Source organism: Notamacropus eugenii, chromosome 3, assembly GCF_028372415.1.
Source record: "Notamacropus eugenii isolate mMacEug1 chromosome 3, mMacEug1.pri_v2, whole genome shotgun sequence".
Classification (NCBI taxonomy): domain Eukaryota; kingdom Metazoa; phylum Chordata; class Mammalia; order Diprotodontia; family Macropodidae; genus Notamacropus; species Notamacropus eugenii.
The window spans coordinates 183,869,089-183,891,846 of record NC_092874.1 but is presented as its reverse complement, the minus strand read 5'-3'; the positions used below and the strand labels follow the sequence as shown (position 1 = coordinate 183,891,846).

The 22,758-nt window shown below is 36.2% G+C and overlaps 1 protein-coding gene and 1 pseudogene across 1 annotated transcript in view; one reads left to right on the top strand and one right to left on the bottom strand.

Annotated features, from left to right (window-relative positions):
- CMAS (cytidine monophosphate N-acetylneuraminic acid synthetase) overlaps nt 1–13,908 on the top strand; it is a 28,267-nt gene extending 14,359 nt beyond the window's left edge. The window contains exons 2-8 of the mRNA XM_072653526.1: nt 1,180–1,322; nt 1,540–1,695; nt 4,678–4,811; nt 8,136–8,230; nt 8,815–8,986; nt 9,841–9,994; nt 13,282–13,908. Of these exons, the coding sequence (XP_072509627.1) occupies nt 1,180–1,322; nt 1,540–1,695; nt 4,678–4,811; nt 8,136–8,230; nt 8,815–8,986; nt 9,841–9,994; nt 13,282–13,469 (1,042 nt within the window). The 3' untranslated portion in view covers nt 13,470–13,908. The remainder of the gene's footprint in view (nt 1–1,179; nt 1,323–1,539; nt 1,696–4,677; nt 4,812–8,135; nt 8,231–8,814; nt 8,987–9,840; nt 9,995–13,281) is intronic.
- On the bottom strand, nt 12,723–12,816 carry LOC140497910 (U6 spliceosomal RNA; annotated as a pseudogene).
- Nucleotides 13,909–22,758: the final 8,850 nt, after the last annotated feature.

Here is a 22,758-nt window from a genome sequence, read left to right as displayed (position 1 = left end):
GAATTAAAACTGATGAAAACCAAGATGGAAATTCAGCTAGACTGGATCAAGTATCCACAGAGGAAAGTAGGGCTTTGAGGGATCGATTCTCAAGATATCAGAAAAGTTCCAAAGGTACCAAAAAGAAAAGCAACTGAAAATTCTTTTCCAATAACTACAGACCCATATGCCTACTTTCCTATTTATCTAAACAAAAATTTAATGAGAATAATCTACATATGTATATTAAGGGTGTCCTTGGTGAGGGTATGCGAAGGGAACAGGCAGACTTTCACAAACAGTATTCCCTAATGAAGCATATTTTTATAATCATACAGTTAACTAAAGGTATATTGAATACCAGATCCCACTGTGCTTATTGTTTGTTACCTATAAAAATGCTAAGTAAACATTACTAGATTGTGATAAACCATTGTTGATGAATGAGAAATAGGAATTAAGCCCCCCCTTTTAAACTTCCTTCCCAGTGACTTGAATTAATAAGCATGCCCAACGTAAAGTTACCAGGATTGCCTGAATGATATACATCTTATTTTCATCATAATCTAGTAGTGTTACCTAAATATTTTCTTCCCTTACTAAGGAAAATTCATTGATAAACCATTTTATATAACAAATGTATACCTCACAACTAAAATAATTTTGATCTAGGTAAAGGTTCAGCCAAAGGTAAACAACATAGGTACAATACCCATGTGTAGTTCTAAAATGACCAAAATGTGGCCTCCTTATGTGACCTTTTGGGACAGATTTACATGTAAATATATTTTGACATAGTCAGCTCCGCCACATCAACTAACTAGCTAGCTATGCTTGGTGATGCTTTCAAACTAGCTTAAATAGTTTCACATCTAATTTTAAGATGTTAATAGGGCACAATATTCTTTGAGAGTCATGGTATTCCAAGTTCCCACTGCAAATAACAGGAAACATGTTGTTTGTTTTTCTCTTTATATCCATTCTTCATTAAAATCCTGTGGGCAGTATTAAATTTGTTATTTCATGATGTGAATATTTTTTAGCATTAGAAAACTAAATTCCAAATTATAGTGTTTATTTTGACCTTTCATTAGTTTCACTAGTCTTACAGGAACTTACTTTATAGACTTTTGAAGTTATTCACCTTGATAGCAAAGCTCTCTAATGATTTGGGGGGTTGTGTTTTTTATCTGTATATAGCATATGGGTTTCTACAGATCATGATGAAATTGAGAAAGTCGCCAAGCAATGTGGAGCACAAGTTCATCGGAGAAGCTCCGAAGTTTCTAAGGACAGTTCCACTTCTTTAGATGCCATATCAGAGTTTCTAAGTTACCATAATGGTGTGTATTTAATGACTTATTTATTTATTTTTTTTAAAGTAACTTCATTTTTTTGTTGTTGTTGGGGTGGGATTGTGCTGTGTTTATAATTAGTAGATTACCTGATTTACTTTAAGATGAATTGGATATAAGTTAGAAAAATCTCTTCTTTGGCATTCAGTTTCCTTTTGCTGAAATCATTGTGATGCACATTTTCTTCATCTTTTGTCTTCTTAAGAGGTTGATATTGTAGGAAATATTCAGGCTACTTCTCCGTGTTTACATCCTTCTGACCTTCAGAAAGTGGCAGAAATGATCCGAGAAGATGGATATGATTCTGTTTTCTCTGTTGTGAGGCGTCATCAATTTCGGTGGAGTGAAATTCAGAAGGGAGGTAACCTGACATTTTCATCCTTTCTAGCCTTAACTGATTACAGCAAGGTTCAAATTTTTTCTTCTCTAGGTGTGTTATGAGAAGTGAAAATGAATACATAATACTTAATGTGAATCATGGAAACAACAACAAGGTAGAAATGATACAGTGGTTTATGATTTCCGTTTATAAAACTGATCTAACGGTGAGGTGGTAGTAGCAAGTTCCCAACCTTTTCAAGTAAAAGGATTCATTTTTAATGTAAAAAACTTTGATACTATATGATAGTAGTTATACTATTTTTATTCATTGACTACAAAATAGAAAAGCTGCAATAAATTCATTAATAGTTTTAACAATTTTATATTTTGCTTATGAAAGTATCTATACAGAGAAGCTTCAGAACAATCAAAACGTTATTTATTCAGTCAATGAAAATTATGTTTATTTATTACGTGGAATTATTTGATGAAATGAATCCCTTGCATTCCAGTGGTTCATGATCATAGGCTGTACACCTAGACTGAGAGAATTTGATTTAGCTTTTCTTCTAGCCTGACTAAGGAAATATTTAAAATTATTTTCAAAAACAAGTAAATCAGAAGCATTAGGTCAAATAGCATTAAGTAAATATTTAAAACATTCCAAACTTTAGTATTCTAATTCTTGACAAATTAGATAAAAAGAAACAAATGTTCAGACCCTTCAGTCTAGAAGAAGACTGAGAATAAGGTGTCAGTAAAATAAAAGCTAGTAAGATAATGAAGGACATGGTATGGGGATACTTAGCAAAGCCTAGAATTATCCTCCCTTTAGCACTTGAAAGAAGAGTTTTAGGAAGTAAGGTTTAATATGTTAAAATATTACATTTCACCCAAAGAGATGATAAAATATAAATATGTTTAAAGAAGGATTGAATACATTTCTGCATGACAAATTCAAAATGGTATTTTAAGGGAAACTAGGAATTTGGGGGCAAGGGGTAATGAATGGAGGGAAGGGGGAAACATTATTTAATCTTTTGAGATTGACTGATCTTTCTATAAAATGTCAGAATAAGAACCAGGAGTCTTGGGCACTGGGACATTTTTTTACACTCTTATGCTTTTTCTTCCACCTTGACTGGTTCAAACTACTAAAGTTATATATATGTACTAAAGTATATGAAATGCCACATTTCTTGGTTCCTTTCTGCTGGTGAGATGGCTAAGCTCAGAGAGCCCATTTCAAATAATGAATGGCAAAGTGACCTCTACAGTCATTTTTCCCATAGAGGATTCTCCAGAGCAGACATACTCTTTAAAAATTTATATTTTTAATAAAATTTTATTGATAATGTCTGTTTTTATGTCACTTACATTTCTCAATTCATTCCTCTCTCCAGTCCCTCCCAAAGAGTAACCCTTATTACAAAGAGTAAAAACAAAGGGGAAAAAAATTCAGCAAAGCTAATCAGAAAACATGTAACACTATATGCAATTTTATACACCCACAGGCCTCTGCTTCCACAAAGCATCAAGGGAAGTACACATACTCATATAAACCTGAGTATTTGCAGCCTAACTAATAAAAAGAAAAACTAATCATTAGATTAAAAGTATGCAGAATATTATAATATTTTCATACTATGTAAGACTGACATTGACCTATCTGTTTGCTTGGTAGTAGGAAGGTGAAGTAGCTGAAGAGCGATTAAGCTTTGCTGAGGATGTGATATTTTTAAAACCAGTTTAAATCTATTTCTTAAACTTGCTATTTTCTTTAATATTCACTGCAGAGTTGAAGCAGAGAGCTGCAGAAGTGTTTTCCCACCAATACTGAATAATAATAATAACTACTATTTATGTAGCATGTTTAAGGCTGGCAGAGCACTTTACAAACCATCTCATAACATAGCCATCGGATTCATTCAATCTTGTTTGTGTGCACACCATTTAGTGCTGCTTTGTTAGAAGGCCCTCATCGTCCACATGAATCTCATTATGCTGTGGTGCACACAGACATCAAATGACATATAATGTTTTCATCTACTATTAACATCTTAAATTATTCTGGCATATGAATGATTAGAGTATGCCAGGAAACTGGGCAGGAAGGACATCTCATACTGGCAGCATGTGCCCTACCTGGAACAAATTGTCTTTGGTTCTTTGATGTGCCTGAGGTCATAACCCAGAGTTATTGCAGGGGCCTTCCAGACCAGAGGTGTTAAACATGCAACCAGTGTCCTGCAACAAACCAGATTAAAATGCTGACAAATTAAATTTAATTAAATAAATTAAAAATTGAGAAATAGTTAACAGAATAAATTTAAAAATACAGTAAAACATAGATAATGTTATCTTTGTAATCCACAGGCATCCTTATGTACAGATTAGTGGTCCCCATTTCTATTTGAGTTTAGTCATTGTTGAATATTTGAGTTTAGCTTACTGTAGAGTTGAATCAAATAGCTGCAGAAGTGCTTTTCTAATAATGACTGGACAATAATAACAGCATTTATATTGCACTTTTAAGGTTTGCATGACACTTTACAAATGTTTTCTCTTAATGTAACCATCTGATTAAAAACTAATTCAAATACAAACTAAAATTTGAGTTTGATACCACAATCTAGACTCTTCCAGGGATATGGACTTATACTATAGATTTCTTGCATCTATGACATGCATCATCAAGTAGTTACAGGGAGCTAGAATAGGTCCTTCAACAATGTTCTAATATGTTATTGGAAAAGTTTCTAGATTTTTATGGCCAATTCTCATTTGGCAGTAACAATAACAACTGCCACAGATTTAACCATGATATCCATTCCCTTAAGCAGTTTATTTAATTTGAGCTTTTATCATATTACATTGCCTATGACTGCTTATGTTTTTACAAAAGGTTCTTATCCAGAATTATTCCCATAGAATCATTTTTGCTAGCAAAGATGGGGTTATTGGGATGTGTCATTAGTAGACATGCAGGCATTTTGAATTGATTATAGTCTTTTACTTGCAGTAAGTGATGTGACAGAGCCTCTGAATTTGAATCCAGCCAAACGCCCTCGACGGCAAGACTGGGATGGAGAATTATATGAAAATGGCTCCTTTTATTTTGCTAAAAGACATTTGATAGAAATGGGCTACTTACAGGTCTGTATAGCCATTTGACAAAAACCCTCTAAAGTGCACCCTGTGTTAGTTATGTTTATGTCTTAATTCCTGAAGAGCAACAAGAGAAGCAGAGTTGGTAAATGATATCACATATCAACATTAAGGGAGCCAGACCATCACTGATAAAACTGCTTTGTCCGAGGCATTGCCTTTCATGTTCATTCTCTGGTGCTGATCACCTAGAATACCCATTCTCTATGCACACTATACTTTAGTATACATATAGTGTGCTATACATAAAGATAGTCTGTGTGTAATGATTTTCAGACATATCTTCAAGTATAAAATGATTATTACAACATTCATATTATTCTATTAAAAATACTAACTTTTTGCCTCCATTTTTTGAGTTATCGTTCACTTATAGCATTACTGTTTAGTAACTGCTCCTTTGTTGTAAAAGTCATCCTGAAAAGAAAACTTGAAAACCACAGAGTTCCATCGTATCATCATTAGTTTATATAAAGGGGCAGCTAGGTGGTGCAGTGGATAGAGCACTAGTGCAGGAGTTAGGAGGACCTGAGTTCAAATCTCACCTCAGACATTTGATACTCACTAGCTGTGTGATCTTGAGGAAGTCACTTAACCCCAATTGCCTCATCCTGGGTGATCTTCAGTCATCCTGATGAATATCTGGATGTCACTGGAATCAGATGGCTCTGGAGGAGAAGTGAGGCTGGTGACGTGCACAGCTCTCCCTCCCTCACTCAAAACAAAGTCAAGTGCAAGTCATGTCATTATTTCTATGATGGCATGGTCTTCTTTGGCAATGAAGGATAAACAGACACACAGTTTATATAAAACACTGTGTTTGGAAAGAAAAAAAGTTTTTAAAGTTCTTACCAGTCTACATATTTTAAACAAAAGATCAGAGATTTAGGAAGAATCATACAGATCAGGTACAGATTCTTCTTATAAGCTCCTGTCTGAGACATGGTCCATAAACCATACCCTGAGATGTGGAGGAACCGATATTTTTCTGCCAAGTAGGAGTGAGACTTACTGTGAGACAAGGACTTATTGACTGACTGACTGATTATTAATTGTGAAAGTGGAAGTTCTTCTTTATCGAAAATGATCCCTGTCATCCACATAATTACTAAGGTAGGAAATCATTCTCCCTTCCCATTGACATCAACAAGTTTTAGTGATAATGAACCCCAACTCACCCTAACACACACTCACACACACACACACACACACACACACACACACACACACACACACAAAGGTGCTTCTTTGACTAGGAGTTTTAAATTAGGGCTAAATATTAGTTTTTCCATTTGTTCTATATGTTTTCACAAATAAAATAGATGGGTTCAATAATACTGTAAGTTTTCTTGTTCTCTGTTTTTCTCTTTTGTCATGACTGGAACAAAAATCACAGGGACTCTTAACTGTCCCTGAGTTGGAGAGAAGTAGAAAGAAAAGAGATCTCTTCATATATATTGTTATTATACCGGGTCTCTGTGTCTCTATTTTCTCTCCCAAGGCTACCTTAGAGATTGCTTCTTGATTGTATTTATCTACCTCTAGTTTTGGCCATAATATTGGGAGGAGAAAATATTGTTTATAATTATTTAAATATTAAAGTAGAATTTCATTTTAAAGGAAAAAAATGAGAATTTTGCCATCAACAATATTTAGAACTATTTTAAGCTTCTTGGTGAATTTGTTTTGATATAAAAAGATAAAAGGGCCTCCAAGTTATTTGGTTCAGAAATTCATTGGTTTATGTTAGTAATGTCTTGCATTTTTGTAGTTCTCCAGACTTCCTTTTAAAAGTAACATAAAAAAGTTGTGTTCGTTGTAATAAACTATGTTCTAGAAAGTTACTAAATTGTGTATACCTTTTGACCCAGTTGTACCTCTGCTAGGTACAAAAATATTTATAGCAGCAAACAGAAAACTCACATGGTGCTAACCTATCAGGGAATGACTAAACAAATTCTGGTTTAGGCATGTAATGGAATATCACTGTACCAAAAGAAATGGCAAAATGGATAGCTTTAAAGGAAACTAGGAATACTTCTCTGAACCGATGCAGAGTAAAGTGAGCCAAATTACAAAAACATTGACACAACATTATAGTGAAAAATAACTTTGCAAAACTTTAGAACTCTGACCATTGTAACGATATCTTTCCCCCCAAACTCTCTTCTACTCCTGTGTTCTCTGTTAGTATTGAGAGTACCACCATCCTCTCAATCATTCAGGATTACAGCCTAGGTACTATGCTTGACTCCTCATTCTTTCCCATCCCTCACATTCAGAATGTTCCAAGGCCTGTCAATTTTATCTTTGTAATATTTTTCAAATATGCCACCTTCTCTCCTCTGACACTGCCACCACCCTGGTGCAGGCCCTCATCATCTCACACCTGGACTATTACAATAGCCTGCTGATTGATCTCCCTGGCACAAATCTCTCCTCACTCCCATCCATGCTCCATTCAGCTGTCAGAGTCATCTTTCTAAAGCTCAGGTATGATCATGTAACCCTCCTTTACTCAGTAAAGTCCTGTGGCGTCCTATCACCTTTGTATGAAATATAAAGTCCCCTATTTGGCATCCAAAACCCTTCATAATCTGCCTCACCTTTCCAGTCTTCTCAAGCCTTTCCCCACTCCCAGCCTTCATGTCCTCCAGGAACATTGGCTTCCTTGCTGTTTCTCAAACAAGACATTCCATCTCCAGACTTCCCTCATTTTTACTGGCTGTCCCTCCTGCCTGGAATGCTCTCCCCACCTCATCTCTGCCTCCTGGCTTTCCTGGCTCCCTCCAAGTCCCCGCTAAAATCCCATTGGATTTGGGGGGATTCTGTCCCAATTCTTCCTTCTTTCTAGTGCCTTCCTTCTGTCTATTATCTCCAGTTTATCATGCGTGTAGCTTGTTTGTACGTAGTTGTTTGCATGCTGTCTTCCCCATTCATCTGTGAGCTGGTTTTTGGGGGGATTTTTTGCCTTTCTATTCCCTGTGCTTAGCACAGTGCCTGGCACATGATAGATGCTTAATACATGTTTATTGACTGACTGACTGACTGAAACATGCTGCCCCCCTCCTGCCCAAAGGGTGGTGGGCTTAAAAGGTAGAATTAGGCATTCATTTTTAGAGCTGACCAACATGAGTATTTATTTTATTGTAGGATGCATTTCTTTTTCAAAGGGCTTTTTGGTGTTTCTTTTTTAAAAGTTTTCAGAGGGAGGCACTGGAAAAGAGAAATAATATTAAAACTTTTTTCTGTGACAGGAACAACTGTATTTGATGCTAAGAAAGGATACTTCTGACGTCATTTCTTTTATAGGGTGGGAAGATGGCCTACTATGAAATGCGGGCTGAGCACAGTGTGGATATTGATGTGGATATTGATTGGCCTATTGCGGAACAAAGAGTACTGAGGTAAGAGAATTTAATTAGAGCCAAGTATATTTGTATTTAACAAACTGACTCAGTTCTGTGATTGTTAAAACATTGCAATAGATTCTTCAGAATGCAATTTCTGAATGATTTGTAGGTTATAGGATATTCAATATAGTTAGTATGGTCCCATAAAATGACACCATTTTAGCCTACCTTGACCTTATGCATAATAACACATGAGAATTTATGCTTTTATGTGTGTGTCTATACATGATAGAGTCTTTAACCTGTGACTTGGAAAATTAAGTGGATAACATGCTTATTAAATTTACAGGTCACAACTACTTAGGATGAGGCTGTTTGTAAGAGTTAGCAGAGTGCTGGATTTGGAGTCATGAAGACATGCATTGGAATCCTTACTCGGCATCAGCTGTTGACCAAGGGAAAGGCATATAGCTACTCTGAACCTCAGCTTTCTTATCTAGGGATAATATGAGCTATAGTAGCTACCTCAGGGTTGTTACTGTGAGGCTCAAATGAGATGATCTATGTAAAATGCTTTTAGACTTAAGGGATATTTGGATTCAAAGGACCTTAACAAAGTTGGATTTGATTTCTTTCAGATATGGCTATTTTGGCAAAGAAAAGCTTAAGGAAATAAAGCTCCTAGTTTGCAATATTGATGGATGTCTCACCAATGGTCATATTTATGTATCAGGAAACCAAGAAGAAATCATATCCTATGATGTTAGAGATTCAATTGGGATAAGTTTATTAAAGAAAAGTAATATTGAGGTATTTACCCACTGAATTATACTTTATATATTTATTAGATATACACATTTATTTTTATTTAGTCTCACAGAAAATTGGGGGAGAGAATCCTGAGATTTGAAAGTTTTGGTTATAGAATCTCAAATATGGAAGAGACTACAAAGGCCACCTTGTCCAACTCTTACCTATAAAGAAACATCTTCTACAAAATTCCTGCCTTGTAGGCTTTCAGAGGTGGCCCATTCCATTTTAATAGCCCCAATGATTAGGATTTTTCCTTATATTGCACCTAAATCTGCCTCTTTGCTACTTCTACTTATACGTCCTTTAGAACCAGCCAAAATCTAAGTCTTCTAACTTATGATAGCTATTTATGCACAGGTAAATAACTACCATGTTTCCTCTAAATCTTCTCTAGGATAACTTTCATAATTCCTTTTGTTCATTCCATTGTCTCAAGGCCCCTCACTATCCTGGTCACCCTTCTCTGTAAGTTGTTAGTGGCCTTCTCAAAATATGGCATCAGGAATTCAGCAAAGTAGTCCAGATGTGGTCTTATCAGGACAAAGCACCGTGGAGCTATCCCCTCCCACTTTCTGGATGCTGGAGCTGTCTTATCTATCAGAATAGGATAATATATATATATCATTTTTGCCCTGAAGTCTTTTTCCCTGTGGAAGCATTGCATTTGAATCTCAGATTAGACTTAGACTAAAACAGTCACATTTTAAATATAAAATCATTTCTTTTTACTTAAAATAATATTTTGGGGTTTGTTTTGTTAACTTGTGTTATATTCTGGAGCTATTATTTTTAAAGAATTTTTCTGTTTTTAAAATTTGTAATGCTTTAATATTTTCATCTTTTTTTCCCAGGTGAGATTAATCTCTGAAAGGGCCTGTTCAAAACAGACACTCTCCTCTTTAAAACTGGATGTGAGGATGGAAATTGGAATATCCAATAAGCTAGCAGTTGTAGATGAATGGAGAAAAGAAATGGGTTTATGTTGGAAAGAAGTGGCATATCTAGGTGGGTACCTTGTTATTCAATCAAATAAAATAGAATTAGGATTTCATCTTTCTCATGTGAATCTATGGGTATTTTGTACATTTTATAGATAAAGAAATGGAGAAAAGAAAGCCTCACTTATATCCCTCTACTGGTCATGGCAGGGGAGTCAGAATACTCGTTTCATACTGCCACTTCCAGACTCTCCTTCTGCAACCATCACTCAGCAGCCTTTTTTCCTTTGAGGTTCACACTGTCCAAATTTATCACCCAATCTAGGTCCTTGTGACCATTTTCTGTTGATATTCAGTATCTTCTCCTTCATTCCTCAGTGAGTTCAGGGCCTGGACTGGCCCCATGCCAACTCCTGTCGCCCTCATACACACTAGGGGACATCAGTTTACATTTTGATGCCTCCTCAGCTATCAGAACTTCCCAGTTCCTCAAGGACTGAGATTGTTTCTCCTCTCCAGGTCAGCTACAGAGATAGTAGAGGGGATAGTCAGAGATAGTCATACTTTTGATATTACTAACAACCACAAGTATTCCATTTCCATGTTCATGAACTCTGAAGTTTATCTGATCATGATCTTTTACCATGTGATATTTCCTTATGCCTTATGACTGCTGTCCCTGTTTGTCTCTACTGTGACCATCAGTCCTTCCAACCTTCAGTTCCTTCCCATTCCATCACCCCTGCACTGGATATACTCTCTTCTCCACTCTATCTTGAACCCTTTGTAAATTGGTTCAACTTTGCATTTTCTTCTTGAATCCCTTACTCCCTTGTCCTATTACCAGTCACACCTTCCAGTCCCCAATGACCCACTCTTCATCTCCTTCAGTACTATTCACATGGAGCTGAATAGAACTGAGGGAAATCACAAGATGATGCTGATTTGATCCACGACAGATTTATGCTGTATAATCAACTGGGCCTTCCACTCAGCAAGGCAGTCCTTTAACATATTCCTAATCAAATCACTATCCCACTCACTATAATGGTTATTCCAGGATTAATAAGTGCTTATTGCGTAATCTACTGACTGACAAGAGAGTGGTCACAGTGTCAGATACTTCAGAGAGGTCAAGGAGAATGAGGATTGAAAAACTACCATTAGAATTGACAATTAGGAAATCATTGGTAACTTTGGACTGAGTAATTTCAGTCAGGCAAAAAAATCTGATGCCAGCTTTCAGAGAGTTGAAAAATACATAAGAGAAGAGGAAGTAGAGGCCATGAGCGTAGATGGCTTTTTTTTTGGTGTTTGGCTGGGAAAGGGAGGAGAGACGTCTCTTGTAGGCTGACAGCTTGAGAGGATCTAGACCAGTCTTAGTGAGTGTTTTTTCTAGGATAGAGAAGAATACTTGGACATGCTGAATAGAGAGCAGGAAAGGAACAAATTGATGGAGAAGGTGATTGAGGGGGCAGACAGGAGGAGAAGTTGAATAGACATGAGATTGGGGGCATATGGCCTTGACCTTAGGAAGAAGAATGATCACATTATTAACAGAGGCTGGAGTAAAGAAGGAGAGATTGGTGGGTGGTATAAAGAGGAGAGAAAAGCATGCAGTGGGAGCTACATTGGGGCAGGCTTTGAAGGACAGGCTGAGGAGTATGCATTTTGAAGAGTGATTTATGGCTGAGGAGTATTTATTTGAGAGCTGTGCAGAAGTTGAACTAGAGAGGGGAGAGACCAGATACCAGGAGACCAATCAGGAAGCAGTTGCTGTCCCACAGGAGAGAGGTAAGGAGGTAAAAGCAGTGTTTTCTGGCATCCTTCCTATTTGTCATTTCATTAGTTGTCAGTAGCGTGGAGAATTCTCAGAGCAGATAAGACTAAAACAGTAAACTCATCTAGCACTGTAGTAACTGGAATTTTATCATTGGTGCTTTACAGTCCCTACACTATAATAACAATTGATGATAACTGTGAGGCAGGCCTAGTAAGGCTCTCAAGTGACCTCTGAACAAGAAAAAGTCAATTACTAAATTAAATGATTAAAAGTTTATTTTGCCTTAAGCAATAATGTGCAGCCTGCATTTTATTCTAATTCTTTGAAAACTAATCTACATATAAGATTTATGTATGGTAATTGTGGCATTTGGAAACCATAACCCTACATTCTTACTTGATAAGAGTTTCCTGTAAACCAATTTGAATTATGTTGGGGAAAATTTAGAGCTCAATTAATTTGCTCCCCAAGGGGTCTTAACGTGGGATTCATAAACTTTTCTTTGATATTTTGATAAATGTATTTCAATATTATTGTCTTCCTTTACAATCCTATACTTTTTTTTTTTACTTTATGCATTTAAAAACATTATTCTAAGAATTCCATAGGTTTCACCAGGACTGCTTAACACAAAATAAAGGTTGAGTCCCTGACCCATGCTATGTTCATATGGGTGATTATCATGTATGTGTATAAAATAATGTGTTCCTATGCCTCCAGATATGTGTGTACTTCCACAGCTTGTTGAAGTTACACTGTATCTTAAGGTTTTAAAAATGCTGTTTCAATATCTTCTGTGTACTGTCACTACAGGCTACATTATCCATTGAGAAATGAGTTTAAATTCAGGTAACTCCCATTTGTCAGTCCCTACCACACAGCTGACCTCACTCACTGTGGCAAGTGTCTCTGCATCAGGTAACACATCTGTTGGATATAGATGAAAGGATCATGGCAATTTAGCTCTGGAACAGACCTAAGACATCATGTAGTACAATTTTCTTATTTAAACAACAGTCTGGAAGATTTCATGGAAATCTTTGCACATGAACCATGCTAATCTTCTCTGTATCATTCTAATTTTAAATTTGAGTAGATGTGCTGCCAGACCAAAAAGCCCTTTCATTTTATGGGTACAGAAACTTAGGCCCAGAGCATGGAATTATTTGACCAATATCACAGGGTAAGTGGCAAAGGTAGGATTTGAACTCAGACCACTACTTCAAATTCAGCACTGTTTTCTCTATACTGTATTATACTGCCTCCCCAATCATCTCTAAAGTCTCAAGATTTTGCAGCCCCCTGATCCATGCAGTAGACTTGGAGTCAGAAAGACCTATATTTAAACTCTTCTTTGGACACTTAATAGCTGTGCAACTCAGGGCAAGTGACTTAACCTCTCTCAGCATTAGTTTCCTCAGAGGAGTAATGAGAGCAACTACCTCACAGAATTGTTGTAAGGATAGGTTAAATTGGATGTCAGAATTTAAGTAGCTTGCCGTATCCAAAAAGAATGCTTTTTGTGTCTTAATAGCGTTTGCTTTGATGCATGCATTTTTTCCTTTTTTTAGGAAATGAAGTTTCTGATGAAGAATGCTTGAAGAAAGCTGGCATGAGTGGGGTTCCTGCTGATGCTTGCTCCATTGCCCAAAAGGCTTCTGGGTATATTTGCAAATGCAGTGGAGGGCGAGGTGCCATCCGAGAGTTTGCAGAACACATCTTCCTACTGATGGAAAAAGTGAATTCATGCCAAAAATAGAACATAATGTGATGATGATGATGATGATGATGATAAAAAGGAAGAGGAAACTATATAGCCCTCTTCAACTGCTTTGTTTGATTTTGTTGGTTTTACTTCTGTGTTGTAATGTTTCAGAAATATGATTTGCTCTGTGGTATAGTTAAATAGCTTTAAAATGAAAACTCCTGAAATCATTAGCCCGAAATCTGTTGTAGAAAAGGAATGGTCTGTGTTACCATTTATTTGAATTCATCACTTAGGGTTGCTTCCAGTCTTTCCCAGATTTTTGTTAAACACAATTAGCAATATTGTCAGAAGGTTTAAAGCTTTGCATTGTACCAAATAAGACTGCATGTTCATGTGCTTCAAAGTGATCCTTGAGTTTTATTTATTATGGGACTGTGTGTTTGGTGAGATTTGCACTATCAATTAATAAAACTGTATTGCACAAACTTTACTAGAACTATCTCATTATTGTAGGAAAAGTTAACAGAAACATTGCCGTATTCCTGAAATGCATTTTGGATTGCCACTTGACCATACATTTTAGAGTCAGTTACAAATTAGGAGGCAGCATGATGGAGAGCAAGAGGTACCAGACTCATGACCAGCTGGATGAAAGCCACTGGCACAACTCCCACATGCAGCCCAGATTAGATTAAAATCTAGCTGGAACATGTTTCACAAAATAAAATATAATGCAACATAGATAATGTGAATTTGTGGTTTTCTATGTCAATATGTGACCTGTTTGAGTGTGACACTACTAGTATGGTTAGGACACTGGGCTTAATTCAGGAAGCTCTGCCTCCAAATCTCATCTCAGGCAGTTAATAGCTATATGATCCTGGTAAGCCTCTGTTCCTCAGTTTCTTCATTTGTAAAATGAGAGGAGAGGTGGCTAAGGGGGACAGGTAGCCATTAAAGTGCCTTTTAAGTCTAATTTTGTGAACCTATTTTCCTGTGAAAAATCTAACTTGATTTTATTTATTCATTTCCTCATTCAGCAGGTATTTTCTGAAATACTTCTTGTGTACATTACACTGTTCTATTCACTAGAGGATAGAAATAAGACAGTGTCCCTAGTCCCAAAGACTTTACTCAACGATTTGATTTAGGTGTAAAAAGCTTACATTTTATTTAAATTTACTTAGAACTGGATATGTAATTGGGAAGGGGAGAGGAAGATGAACTGGTGAGTCACTTGTACTTATCTCTAAGGTGGTTTTCATGCTAATTCTATGTAGCATATTTTGCTACAGTTACACCTATACACTTAACAAAGAAATCTCTTTTACCTAATTGAGTCCTGAACATAATAACTCAGAGGTTTGAACATTTAGATTATATATGAGAGAAGCAGGAAACATTTTTTCCTTGTCTACTTATTTGATTCTGTTATAAAGAGTACTTTTATACTTAAAATCCCTACAGATATGTAGAATAAGACATTATATTGACTATCAACAGAATTGCCCTTGTTCTCTGGTTTTTTTAAGCCACAAAATCTCTTAGCTTTGCTGTAATTTTTGTCACACAATAGAAATAATGTTTGGTACCTAAGATGAAATGATTGTATTTAGAGACGTACTTTCATTCCAAAGTGCTTTTATTTGTTGACTAACAGTAATATAGGTATGTATGTATGTATACACACACACACACACACACACACGCACAAACACACACACATATATTTGTAAAATAATCCCTAGTTGCATATCATAGGACTATTTAAATAATTTCCTCATTTTCAAATTAGATCGTAGAATTCTTTAGTAGCTGACATTTAGTAGGTATCTTATATAGTGCCTATGTTTTTTGTTTGCTTGTTTAATGACAGAAAATGAAAGGAGCAAGACAGATGGATGATTCCAATGTGAAGGATTTAAAATGCTCCCTAGTCATTGCAAAACTTAGAAATGAAAGCTCATTACACTTGTCTCCGTGTCTGAATGGTCATTTCTTGAGTCTTTTATCTTAACATTTGAGGAACAGCTTCTAAAATTATGTCAGCAAGGTGAAAAATATAGGTGAATTATTTTGTTTTTGCATACTGTAACAGTGTTCTTGATACAATTCTAAAAGAGTATGTTGTGAACTGAATAAATTATCTTTCTAATGTTTAAAAATACAAAAGGAATCATCACTTTAAAGTACTACTTTTAGCAATGAGTCCTCAGTCCCATATTTGTCCTGAAATCTACATATATTTCAAGAGAATTCCAATATTGATGTTTATGTTACATTGGACATTTTTGTCTTTGGTTTTAATATGGAACGTGACTTGATTTGTCTATATGAATTGACGTGATAAGCTATGTGATAGGTAGATAACATAATGATAACTTGATTGGAGAAGAGCCATAAAGGAAGAAATCAAAGAGGATTCCAAAGTTTTGGGTCTGGAGAACACAGAGATTAAGAAGATAGATATAGAGATATTGACAGGTGATTGACTCACTGCACTTACTAAGGACCTACTATTTATAGTATACACCATCGTTACTAAGGGATACAGATGTAGTATATGACAAAATTGTAACCTACCACATCACAAGGAAGAGAAGACCTACACACTATCTCCCTTGATGATCTCACCCACTTCTATGTATCCAGTTATCACTACCATGTAGATGTCAGCAAAACTAATACTTCCATCCATAAATCTCTCTCACTAGTGCTATGCCCAGCTGCCTACTGGATAGCAACATCGGAATGTCCTTGCTGCACCTCAAGTTCAATGGCAACGTATAACACAAATAGCGTTAGATTTGGAGTTTGCAGATTTGAATCCAATCCCTGTATTTGTACCTCCTACCTGTACAAGTCACTTGAATTATATTTACTCATATTAAAATGAGGGAGTTAGTCTTGATGGGAGGTGTCAAACACCCTGAGCAGCACAGATGCAGCCCACAACATTCTTGAGTGCAGCCTGAACCAGGTTAAAAGTAACTGGGACAAAAATTTGTAAAAATATAATAAAATGTAAATAACGTAGCATTTTAAAACTGTCAATATGTGGCACCCAGGGATTCTTATGTATAGATGGGTGACCCCCATTTCTATTTGAGTTTGACAACCATTGGTCTAGAAAATGATTTCTAAGTTCTCTTCTTGCTCTAAATTTTGTGATGTTGTACCCAAATCTGAACTTATCTTTCTCTCAAAAATTAACCCTCAGAAATTTCTGTTGATGGAAACCATCCTCCGAATCATTCAGGTTTAAAACCCCAAAGCCACTGAGAGGCAACATTCTCATGCTCACAATGAATCTCAACATTTTTTTAAAGGGATCTTGCAATTAGAATTCTTCAGAAACTGATATTAGCAGCTTTGTAACCAGATAACATCACTGGGAGAATATTGGTATTTGGTCCTTTGTTTCAGGGGAAAACTTGGGATCATTAAAAACCAAAAATACAGTCCAGCCTACTAGCTTCCTCTTCTACTCAGAGTCTACTTCTTGTCCATCGGTTGTGTATGTCCAAGCATTACTGTAAAAAGGAATTATGGGGCAAATCTGAGTCAGAGAGGGAAGCATGGAAGACAGAGACCTCAGAACATTCCAAAGCCAGTATTTGTCACTATCATCACTAATCCTGGCTGTATCATGTTGGGTAGGACCCCAGTCCAGGTGGCATAAGGGCAGCCTACCCCAATAGGATGCAGTCATACAAGTATAGCAGTAGGGGAAGGTGGACTTCTGAGAATACTGTGATAAAAATATTGTCCTTAGAGGGTGGAAGGTGGAAATGATGCACTTCCTCAGGCAAAAGTGCTGACTTGCTCCACATTTCAGTCCTCTAAAGGACCTTGAAACACAGAGCTTGACTACTGCATTGAGGAAGACCATTTCCATTTGAATTTTTGGCAGCCTAGGACAAAACTCCAGTGGCTCTATGTTAGTTAGTTTTATATTTAAGAAACATACTGTTGAACTTGCTCCATACTCACTTGCATATGTCTGGAAAATAAGCATTATTCACTCATTTTCACTTGTGTGGATAGTTAGCACGAAACTTTTTATGTGATAAAGGGTCCCACTCTGAAGGCTTTGCAATATTTCAGGACTTGAAACAATCAACCTAATATCATCTGCAAATAGAACTTCTTTCAAGAGACGTTCTCCATGAATAGGGAATTATTCTTCCATTTGGGCTCTGCGGTTAACCTTCTCCATGGCACTAGCAAAGCATTTGATAAATATACATTCTCTATTATGCTTTGCTTGAGGCATATTATTGTTATATCACAAGTAACCTGTATCATTTGCTAAGGTATATGATTAGACAGTTGTCTAAGTTATCTCTGTGGTTACATCTTTTTTTTAAGGAATCTTGTACGATTTTAACAAATTGTCAAAGATTTTGTTAAAATCTTGGTAAATTTCCTTTTAGAATTCCCCTGATTGATCAGTCTAGTCATTCCCAGACCATGCTTTTTCTCATCTATATAGTCATCTACCAAGATTAAATTGCTTACTGTCTGTCCCTCTGATTACATTTTACTTCACCTGGATCAGCATCTTCATTTAATCTGAACTCCTGGACCCTGGTCCTCTAGAATCCGTGACCTCCCAGTCAGTCCCTGAGAAATCCTCTCATCTTTAGAGCTCCCACTTTAGGTTCCAGACTTCTTTATGAATGATGGAGTGAATGTAGACTTTTCTAACAGCTGACCTTAGATCACAGTTGATATTTTGAGTAGTCAGCTCTTCCCAGGCCATCTTGACATCTGCCTGTGGCTATGTGGATTTTTTTCCCTTATTCCCCTTCCACTTCTTGCTCTGGGCGCAGAAATCAAATCACCAGTCACTCAGTAAGCATTTATTAAGTATTTATAATACGTCAGATACTCTGCTAAGCTCTTAGAATACAAATAGAAAAAACAAAAAATTAAGGAAGACAGTTCCTGCCCTCAAGGGGTATTGCAATCTTAGGGGGCAAAACATAAGAGGAAGCTGAAAGGGATGCAGTTGGAGAAGGCACCTAGCCAGGGTTATGGAGATTTTGAGTACAGCTAGGTGGAAAATGAGGAGATGGATTGTATTGGCGCCCTCTTTAAAATGAAGGGAGGTACTTCTTTACTGTCCCCCAAAGAGCTTTCTTTTTGATAGAAAAAACAGAAGCCAAATGGAATTGAGCTGCTCTGATTCCTTTTCATTGTCCATTATCATTATCTCATCCAACCCAGACAGCAGTACTGTTCTTATTTAATTGTCCTCTTTTTGTCAATATGGCTTTTAAAAACCCTCACCTTTCTGTGGTCATTTTCTTTCTTACATGCTCAGTTCTTTTTGTGTTTTAAAAATTCTATGGTTATTTTTTACAGGCCTGATCCAAACTGTCATTCTTTGTGCATTCATTTTCCATTACCTTGTTTTCTCATCTTCTGTACCTATCTTTAAAAAAAAAATTAAGTTGATTTGAATACAATATGATTATGAGTACTAGTTTTTTTTTAATTTATAAAGAGATGGATCATTATGAATCAATTGAAAAATTCAACCTATTATTTTGTAGTCATGTAAAGACTACATAGGTGAGCATCATGAAACTTAAAAATTAATTTGCAACTAGTATACTACAGACCAGTAACACAGTGCAATATCCACAGCAGCTGCTATGGGAATGCATGCATATTTCCAGGGTAAATTTGCAAAATATAAACTCTCTTCTTCAAAGACAAAACCAAAATATTTATTCAGGTACTAGAAAGCCAAATCCATCACAGTAACAAAGAAATCTATACACATTATCAATGCAGGGAGCCCAGCCATCTCCAAGCTTTCCCTCCATCAGGCCTCCCCACAAACAAGTTCCCTTAGGCAAAATCACTCCCTTTCTCACTTGTGCTAGTTGCTCTGCTCTGCCAGCTCTCTCCTAGCTCTGCCTCACTCTCTCTTCCTGCTCCACCCATTCAACAAGCTCCTCCCATCATTGGTTCCATGTGACTCAAGCTGTGGGCTGGGTCAAAGCCCAAAGCAGGCCACCTGGACCTATTAAGGGGTAGGAAAGATATTCAAATTCCCTTACCATTATAGTACCCATTAAATATTCCTCTTCAATTTGTACTGACACTTAAGTTAAATGATGATTCATACATATCCTTTTTCACATTGACAATTTATGAAACAGTCCCAGGGTAAGTACATTTAAACTTCGTTATGATGCTCAGGGTCTGTGGTGTAGGGCAATTTTTTTTATAGATAAGACTGAGTTGTAATGAGAAAGTTTGTAATAGAGTGCCTTTCTTTCTCAACTAGAGGAGTATGATGATTTAAAATCAAATCCAAATTGGGTCAAGATAAGGTTTCAGAATTGAACTGCCTTTAATTTGAAATAAAGATAATTGAGTCTAAACCAAAGGAAATCTAATAAGAAATTATGTCTTTTTAACATCTTTCTCATTAAAATCCTAAAATTCCTGTAATTTATAATGAATCTATAGCTATTTATACCTTGACCAAACCATGCATTGGCTTGGTCTATAGGTATGTCATGAATTATTACAGCAGAGAATATTTCTATATAAACACCAAGAATTGCTTGAATAAAACTGACTATTAAGAGGTCATCATAGTTTCTAGTATTTCCTTGTGACCAGATGGCTCTGGAGGAGAAGTGAGGTTGGTGACCTTGCACAGCTCTCCCTCACTCAAAACAAAGTGAAGTGCAAGTCGTGTCATCATTTCTCTGATATCATGGCCTTCTTTGAAAACAAAGAACAAACACAGACTGTGAGCAGATGGAGTTGCCTGAGTGGAGACCCCTTCCTTCCTTCCTTCCTTCCTTCCTTCTCTGGCTTGGAGTGATTATCACTAAAAACAGTTTCTGTTGACTTAGTTATTTTTTCTTTTGTTCATTATAAGGGTCATTCCCTGACTCCTTCTTAAAGAGGCCTGTTTACTCAATGGGCATTACCTCCATCTAAGTGAGTACCTGAAAAGACCTTGACCTAAAGGGGCTAAAGTCTCCCAGTGCATCTTGGGTCATCTCCAGTCATCCTGATGAATATCTGGTCACTGGATCCAGATGGCTCAGGAGGAGAAAGTGAGGCTGGTGACCTTGCACAGCCCTCCCTCACTCAAAACAAAGTCAAGTGCAAATCATGTCATCATTTCTCTGATATCATGGTCTTTGAAAACAAAAGATGAACACAAACAGTGTTTCCTTATATGTACACCTATCGCTCTATATTCTACAGTGTGAAAACACATATATGTATTATAAACATATAGTAGATATGTGCACATATAATACATACAAGTTTATGTAACTGGATTTAGATACAACTGGTCCAATGTATAGTCAAGTAGAGTGGTGTTTTAACTACCACTGGTTCATTTTCCTTTTTAATTCCTTTACTGGGCTTTAAAGTAGTCAGTAGAGTATGCTCTGATATTTCCTTATAAATTCATAGAAATGTACAATCTTGATAATTAATTAGCTCTTTTCACCCACCAATTATTCATTAGTAAACTGAATATATCCCTTTTATCCATGAGCTTTTGCTCATCTTCCTCTATTTTTCAAACCCTCTTGTCCAAGATTTGGAGATAAGAACTCACTGTTTGACAAAAACTGCTAGGACAACTGGAAAGCAATTTGGCAGAAACTAGGCAAATACAAACATCTCACACCAAATACCAAGATAAAGTCAAAATGGATAAATGATTTAGACATAAAGGGCAATATCACAAGTAAATTAGAGGAACATGGGAAAATGTGCCTGTCAGATCAATGGGTAAGGGAAAAGTTTATGACCAAACAAGAGATAGAGGAGATTTGAGGAGGTAAAATGAGTAATTTTGATAACATGAAATAAAAAAAGGTTTTGCATAAACCAAACTAATGTGACCAAAATTAGATGGCAAACAGAAAATTGAGTTTTGGGAATGGGATTTAGAGAAAGTTTCTCTGATAAGGGCCTCCTTTCTCAAACATATAGGGAACTGGGTCAAATTTATAAAAATCTAAGGCATTTTCCAATTGACAAATGGTTAAAGGGTATAACCAGGCAATTTATAGAAGAAATCAAACCTATAAATAGTCACATGAAAAGTGCTCCAAATCACTATTGATTAGAGAAATGCAGATTAAAACAACACTGAGATACCACCTCATACCTAACATGCTAATATGACAGAACAAGGAAAATACTAATGCTGGAGGGGGTGTGGAAAATTTGTGACACTAATGCACTCTTGGTGGAGTTATGAATTAATCCAACCATTTTGGAGGACAGTTTGGAACTATAACCAAAGGGTTTTCAGACAGTGCATGCCCTTTGACCTAACAATGCCATACTAATTCTGTATCCCACAAAGGTCAAAGATAAGAGGAAAATACTTATTTGCACCAAAATATTTATGGAAGATCTTTTTATGATGGCTAAAATTGGAAATCAAAGGAATGCCCATCAATTGGGTAATGGCTGATCAAGTTATGGTATATAAATTTTATGGAATGGTATTTTGCTATAAGAAATGATGAACAGAATGGTTTTAGAAAAAACCTGTGAAAATTAAGATAAACTCATACAAAGTGAAGTGTGCAGAACCTGGAGAACATGTACACAGTATCAGCAATATTGTAAGGATGATCAATTGTGAAAGACTTAATTGCACTGATCAAGACAATGATCCAAGACCAAGGACCCATGATGAAAAATGCTATCCACCGCTAGAGAGAGAAATAGATGAACTTTGAGTTCATACTGCAGTATACTTTTTAAAAAATTTTTTTCTTGGATTTCACACGTATAATCAATATAATATGACTTGCCTTCTCTGGGGCAAGGCAGAAGGGGGCAGGAGGGAGAAAAAGAATTTTGAATTCAAAATATTTAAGATGAATTTTAAAAATTTTTAGGCATAACGGGGGAATATTTAATGAAATAAATACAAATATATTTGAAAAGAAAAATAAGGCTAGTACTCTACTCCACTAATTTAAAAACACTTATTAATTACCAACTGTATATTGAGCACCAAGTACTTCAAGAAATGGAGCCCAAATGACTCACAGGGTTATTGTGAGAAAACTATGTAAATGTAAACTATTATATATTACAGTATTTTCTAGATCAACTTCAGAAATCATCTACACTAATATCATAGTGATTCTTCTGGAACAGGGATTTTACTTGTAAGTGTATCACCTTTGGGGGAAAAGCCAAATTTGTCAAATACTATCACGTACAAAAATATTTATAGAAAACATTGTCTTTCACCTGTTCAACTTCAGATTCTCTTCTCACTTTCTACCCTAAAAGCTAGATTGACTCTTTTTAAAAATAG